The 7,881-nt window shown below is 33.3% G+C and overlaps 1 protein-coding gene across 1 annotated transcript; it reads right to left on the reverse strand.

The window, feature by feature from the left end:
* Positions 1-5,859: 5,859 nt before the first annotated feature.
* Positions 5,860-7,534, reverse strand: LOC143589351 (mitochondrial fission 1 protein A-like). The gene is made up of 5 exons (XM_077070138.1): positions 7,381-7,534; positions 6,922-7,063; positions 6,684-6,805; positions 6,224-6,287; positions 5,860-6,129 (listed from the first exon to the last, which is right to left on the reverse strand). The coding sequence occupies exons 1-5, from the start codon at positions 7,474-7,476 to the stop codon at positions 6,032-6,034; spliced, it is 522 nt and encodes a 173-aa protein (XP_076926253.1). The 5' UTR covers positions 7,477-7,534; the 3' UTR covers positions 5,860-6,031.
* Positions 7,535-7,881: the final 347 nt, after the last annotated feature.

Consider the following 7,881-nt stretch of genomic DNA (forward strand, 5'->3'; position numbering starts at 1 on the left):
TATTTATCACCATTATCATTGATAATTTTCATCATTCTCCGTTCTTTTCAACGGGAATATAACTTTCAACTTTTTCCAAACCTAGCAATATAACTATTAAACAAAACGTGTTATTTGTAAACGAGCAAAGGGTCGGCAAATGTATATCTTTATTGTAACATCCTGATTTTTGATAAGAATAATAAAATAAGTTTCGTTATTTAACAGTGTGTCGTTTATCGGTTTAGATAAATAAAATATGAGTTGGGCTTGTTTTGCTTAAATGGATACGAGTTATGGACTTGGGTTAAAGGAAAGAATAAAATACCATGGGCTTAAACCCATGACCCAAAATATATAAACCATAATCACCATTTAATCCTTCATTTCACATATTCCATATACCATCCAAAACACACACTTAAGCTCTCTCTCTAGTTCTCTCCTTATCTTAGCCGAAACCAAGAAGGAAACCGAGCACCGACCTGAGGTAATGATAGTATGATATTGTATGGACCTAAATCTGTTAGATTTAGTCGCAAAACGATGAGCCGACACCTTTAAACCGTTAAAGTCACGAGATCTAGGTGGAATCGGGTAAGCCGACCAAAGGATGAGCCTAGGGGTCACCCTAGCTCAGATCTGGATCAAACGAGACGAAAACTGGTGAAAACGGTGCAGAAATACGCTTTTCCGGCCACTGCCCGGTTTTCTGGCGGTGACGGCGCCGGAAAGGCGGCGGGTACGAGGATGTCAGGTCAGAGAATGTTTATGATATTCTCTGACCTAACCCTAATTCATTAGTGGGGGACTAACGAATGGGCCTCAGTTCGTTAGCGGGGAAAGGACGAATTAACCCCAATTCGTTATGTCATTTCGTTAAGGAAAAAGTAACGAATAAGCTTTAATTCGTTAAGGTTCAATTCTCTATGATGACCAGTTCGTTATAAGGTCTAATTCGTTACGAGGACTGGTTCGTTATAAGGGTTCAATTCGTTATGAAGTTCAATTCGTTATAAGGTTCAATTCGTTACTGTAGCCAATTCGTCATAATGGCATATTTGTTATAATAGTCAGTTCATTATGAAGTAACGAATGAGTTCATTCGTTATGAACCCAATTCATTAAGAGCTGGGTAACGAACTAGAAGTTGAATAAAATGACAAAATGGTCCCTGGACTTAGAAAAGAATGGTTTAATTACAAAGAAGCCCTCAAACTTTTTAAGTTAGCAAATTAAATAATGATATAAAATTCTAATGGAAAATGCGTTAAGACAACTCGACCCCAGCCAGGGGCTCTGCCCCTTGGACCCTGCTAGGGGTTGCCGCCCCTAAACCCCGCTGCCAGGGGCGCTGCCCCCGGAACCCGTTCCTTGTGGGTAATAATTAAACTAGAAACGCGATATGGGTAGTGATAGTTAAATTGATACATGTAATTGTTATACAGTTAGTCGTGCACAGCTCAAGAAAGGAATAACCATAAACGGTGAACGTAACCGCATTCAGGTGAGTTTCTAGCCCCATTCCTTGTTATGCTTTCGGGGCTATGTGCATACTCAATGTGATAGTTAACACACTTACCTTAAATGGTAAGTGTATGCCATGTATGATTTGTATATTATTTATGTATATCTTGGATGTGAATGAAATCTTGTCGGTGCGTGAACGATCTTCGGATATTGCATGCACTTCCAGGTGATGGTTTGATGATATGACTGTGTATATGATGAATGAATGATGTATGTACGTATGAAACTTATAATTATATATATATATGGAAATTTATGGTATGATAGTAGGAAAGAAAGGGAGACCGGACCCTAATAATATCCGAGGATGGAGGGACCCTAATAATATCCGAGGAAGAAGGGAGACCGGACCCTAATAATATCCGAGGATGGAGGGTACCGGACCCTAATAATATCCGAGGAAGAAAGGAGACCAGACCCTAATAATATCCGAGGATGGAGGGTACCGGACCCTAATAATATCCGAGGTATGTATGGCGAAATGCTCTTTATAATGTAAGGTTAGTTATGAATGTATATGAAAGAATGATGTACATGTTAAGTATGTAAAGCGTACCTCCGGGCACGTATATGTGTTTGTAAAGTAAGTTATTTGATTAACTAGAACTCACTCAGCGTAACTGACTTTTAGTATGCACACATGTGTTTAGATTGCAACAGCTAGCTTGAAGTAGACATATGGCAGGATTGGAAGAGACTGGCATCTGAAGACCTGTTATGATGTTTGATATTTTATGTTATGTTATGTTTTAAAAAGACAAGTTATGAACGTTTGTAACGAATGGTTGACTTTTAATGTTATTCCGCGAAAGTTTTAATTAACTCTGATATTTAGAACTGTGTTTATGAGTAAATCCAACGTCAAAAGTGAGGCACCGGTAACGAGGCCTTACATTTATGATAAACCTGATGCATACCAAAATCAAAATATTCCTACCTTTTCAACCAGAGCGACTAGAAGAGTAGGGAGCGTCACCAATATTTTTAAACTCTTTCTCCCCAGGTTAACGGTTTTTCCTTTTATAATGATTCATCCCATGTAACACAAGTTGTAATTTGAATTGTGTCCTAATTATATAGTACACAATTAATAATCCATTCATATTTTAAGTTATTTTTTCCCTTAAAATATTTCATACATTTTATCTCTTAAAAATGTCATCCTTTGTTTGCGTGTTTATTTTAGTTTCAACGACACATTGACGATTCCGTTCAAGTCCAACCCTATATGATCATTCAACATATACAAAGTCAATAAACTTATAAACTCTTATTATTTAATATTATCTAATAATATTAAGTTTTATAAGCTTGTAATTTAGTTGTTGGAATATTTACTATTTTATATCTTTATACTTATTACACTTTGAAAATCGTTTTTTTCGGTTTGGTTGGTTTTGTCAGCTTTTCGTTAATCGGCGCAGCGGTTAACTTTTTCTATAAACTTGAGTTCTTAATTATTTTTATAGACTTTACATATTTCCCCCCAAAAACCATGTATAAATCATTAAAACGAGGGGATTTACAAGAAAACTCACCGTTTAGAGCGCAAGATCGGTTATCCCAATTTGAATTGTGTCCTAATTATATAGTACACAATTAATAATCCATTCATATTTTAAGTTATTTTTTCCCTTAAAATATTTCACACATTTTATCTCTTAAAAATGTCATCCTTTGTTTGCGTGTTTGTTTTATTTTCAACGACACATTGACGATTCCGTTCAAGTCCAACCCTATATGATCATTCAACAGATACAAAGTCAATAAACTTATAAACTCTTATTATTTAATATTATCTAATAATATTAAGTTTTATAAGCTTGTAATTTAGTTGTTGGAATATTTACTATTTTATATCTTTATACTTATTACACTTTGAAAATCGTTTTTTCGGTTTGGTTGGTTTTGTCAGCTTTTCGTTAATCGGCGCAGCGGTTAACTTTTTCTATAAACTTGAGTTCTTAATTATTTTTATAGACTTTACATATTTCCCCCCAAAAACCATGTATAAATCATTAAAACGAGGGGATTTACAAGAAAACTCACCGTTTAGAGCGCAAGATCGGTTATCCCAATTTGAATTGTGTCCTAATTATATAGTACACAATTAATAATCCATTCATATTTTAAGTTATTTTTTCCCTTAAAATATTTCACACATTTTATCTCTTAAAAATGTCATCCTTTGTTTGCGTGTTTGTTTTAGTTTCAACGACACATTGACGATTCCGTTCAAGTCCAACCCTATATGATCATTCAACAGATACAAAGTCAATAAACTTATAAACTCTTATTATTTAATATTATCTAATAATATTAAGTTTTATAAGCTTGTAATTTAGTTGTTGGAATATTTACTATTTTATATCTTTATACTTATTACACTTTGAAAATCGTTTTTTCGGTTTGGTTGGTTTTTTCAGCTTTTCGTTAATCGGCGCAGCGGTTAACTTTTTCTATAAACTTGAGTTCTTAATTATTTTTATAGACTTTAAGTGTGAAAATATGCAAGTTTTATAAGTTATTTTATTTAGATATTCATTCTAATTTTAGTTATTAATTTCACTAAACTAGTAATTTTGACGTTTTCTTGTCAGTTTTCACGACACGAACTGTCAAGGACCAGGTCTTTATCATCACGTCCTTAGTATATATATTTACTTATGTAAGCTATATATATTATTGGGGTTTAGAGGCCGTTTTAAAACAATTCCAAAAACCGTTGTCGGTTCGCTTTAAAAATCGGATTTTTCGACCGTTAAAGCTACCGATAAGCAATTTAAGTAAAATTAAACACATCAAACACTTTGTACACTTAATACACATATTTCTAACATATAATTTTAACCAAATTTTCAGGTTTAAACACTTAGCACAAAACACCAATCTTTTGGCAATTTTTCAAGTCTAACATGCACAGATCTTATCTTACTAGTTTTAGCAATGTATGAACATCTTATCTTACTAGTTTACCTAATATATGAATATTATAGTCACATTTTTCCGGAATATAAGTCATAATATAATATCTCTTTTTCAACTCAAGAGATGCCAAAATTTAGCTTTTAACGTATTCTTGTAACTATTGTTGAATGTATAATATTAACCGTGCAAGTGTGATTAAAAGACCATGTTACCTTTACATTTTCAGAAATTTGTGCATTGTTGGTTGTATAATATGCAACAATAATGATACATCTTAAAATTTAAAAGGTCATTTGCACCTATATTATATATAGTATAGATAAATTGGTGTTTGAAACTGTCAATCCTATATGATAATGCTTATATATGTTTTTAAACAAACATTTGTCACGATTGGTTGTTGTAGTATAGTGGTAAGTATTCCCGCCTTTCACGCATGTTCGATCCCCGGCAACAGCGCGTTTGAAAATTTGTTGAATATGTTTTTTTTTTTTGTTGGGGGGGGGGGGGGGGGGGGTGTTTAAAGGCTTCCTATTAGTTTCGCATTATTTATATTTACTTCAATTAATGTCCCATAGGTAGTTTTGGATGCTCATAACGAATTTGTATAGTGTATTTTTCTTGAGTATTCACATTTGTATTGATTTATTGTAATTTTATGTTGGTTTCTTTGCATAAACTCTCACTCTCATACGCAGTAGCTCTCTTCACATAAATTACGTTAACCCTCGTCGTTAGTTGTTTGTGAGGGCATGGAAATAAGTTGAACTAATTACTAGGTATGAAGATATTAACAACAATAAACAAATACAGGTTAGAACATCTTAAGACATGTAACATCCTAATTCGGATTTGTATAAGTCTAGTTACGTTGAAACTTAGTAAAGAAATGAATTAATGAATATCATATATGTAATTACGTTTAATTATATGTAGGATAATTAATTCAATTATTGTATATTTGGTAGTTAATGTGAAAATTGTGAAAACAATGTCAACTGGAAACATGCATATTCTTGCAAATTTCACATATATAATGCATACATACCTATGAATCAAAACTATTCAGACGAAAAAATATTACCTCAAAGTATGCATCACAAAGCTAGAGGGTGCGATAAAAGGCTTACGGTCACTCTAGATGCCTTGAAAGCATATATGACACGATAAATTTTACTTTTCACCAGGCTTACAGTCATTCTAGATGCCTTGAAGGCATCATACGACACAAAAAAAAAAAAACCTTTCACCGTATGTCTATAGTGGTTTATCATAGACAAATGTTGGACATCCATATAAGATGTCAACTGTTTTCAGAATCAAGTTCTCCCTATTTGTGTTTTAGTAAGATCTTTGGTGATTATACATTTGGATTCTGTGTTACTATGTATGTTTGATTGCTCGTCAAACCATTAACAAAAATAAACAAGAAACAGTTTCATTCTCAAGTTTTCACAGCACAGACCCTTCCTCAAAGGTCGGGTTTATAGGTATCAGAAATGCAAAATAACAAAAGAAAACAAACCAAAGCGTCTCACATGTTTGTTTGATATTAGTTCCGGTATGCACATTCACATTACATCATATTGATTGGTCACTTCTTTCGGGACGACAGGGCTGCTGCAAGTCCTCCAGCCATAAGGCCAACAGCCGTAACAGCCGTGGCAGCAATACCTATACCTATCACTCCATCTGCATACCACACAATACAGTAACACATTCATAAACCAGCTTAATTCCATCAAAATAAATGCATATTAAAGAATATATATATATATATGCTTACCTTTCTTGATATGATCTTCAATTGATTTCTTCAGGTTAATTGCCTGCCTCCAGTCTGGTGCAATCTGCAAATTCACATAGTATTGTCTAATAATGTATAAACATGACAAAATTAAATAACATGGCAAGTTTGGGCAATAAAAATGGGGTTTAAACTTATTAATGAAAAGGGGTAGAATGGCCATTAAGTAAAAGATTATTAAAGTTAGGTATATATGATATTTAGTTTATTGAATTTTCAAGTTTGTATGCATGCATGTATATGAAAGTAATCATATAAATTAGGGTTCAAAGGTTAAAACAAATATAATGGAAAGGGGTAGAATGGCCATTAAGTAAAAAATTATTAAAATTGTGTATATATGATTTTTTTTAGTTATGGTTTGGTATATATGAAAACTTTCAAGTTTGTAAGAGTATAACGTATATATATATATATGAAACTAATCTTTAAATTGTACCTCCAAGCAGCGATCAACAAGATTCCTGCTTCTCGAGTAGTCCCCACTTCTATAGTATCCAACAGCAAGAAGATACATTTTTTCTCTCACTTGCAAAGCGTCACTAGTGTTGGGCAATGAACCTGCAAAGTAATCGCCGTTAGCTTAGCACAAAGGATGTTGCAAATAGTGGCCATCTAAAAGAGTTATTAATCACCACAATCATGAAACAGATAATTAATTAAGTTGGCATAATGACCTTCGAGCATAGCGATCCCACGTTGTACATCTTCAGGTCGCTTTGAGTGAACAAGAGCCCATGATAAGCGAAGAAGACACTCGCTTTTGTGTTCATCAGAAGAGTCTTTCTCTGCTGCTTCAGCAACCTCACGCTCACAGCCCTGTATATGAATTGGAAATGTTAATAATATCACTGTTTAATCAAAATGTATAGATTACCATACATATCATATGTTTGTTATTTGATTTACAATTAAAAAAACAAGTCTATGATGAAGTTTCATATTAACTGCAACTCACTGTTTTATTGGTCAGTGGCGTAACATCATGAATTCATCATTAGACCAGTGGTAAAGTTTAGGGTTGTAGATTTTTGGGGAGAGGTTATACACACACCAGACAATAGCAGTAGTTAAGTTAATAATCATTGAAACCCTAGAACGAACCACCACATAAATTCAATAATAATAATACTTACTAGAACAATGTCGGAATCGCACCAAGGAATATTATCGGAGCCACTGAAGAAGCTCCCGATCGAATCAAACAACTTCCCGATCTTCGCACTATCCATCCTTTATTTTGATTTTTATTTTTATTTTGATTTTGATTTCTCAGAACCCCCAAAAGTAAAACCCTTACTTATATAATAATAATAATAATAACAGAGAAATACTAATAATAGATAGATACATATTATTCTTCCTACTTAAGTTAATACCACGTCACTCAATTCCTAACACAACACAAGACGAATCTAATATAAAAATTTCATATAAGATTTTATAATAACTAAAACAAACCTTTATTCGACTAGGTGCATATACATACTTGTTTCGTCTTACTTTTAGCTCCTTTCAACATTCGCTCGCTCTCGTTAATTATGTAGTAGTTTTCTCACACTTCTGTGCTGTTACATGACATGACATTATTATTAACCCGTCTTATTCTTTTATTTCTTACCCACACTAGTTTACGC

Source organism: Bidens hawaiensis, unplaced genomic scaffold (assembly GCF_021521415.1).
Source record: "Bidens hawaiensis isolate Kalapana, Puna unplaced genomic scaffold, B.hawaiensis_p1.1 tig00037359_1, whole genome shotgun sequence".
Lineage (NCBI taxonomy): Eukaryota > Viridiplantae > Streptophyta > Magnoliopsida > Asterales > Asteraceae > Bidens > Bidens hawaiensis.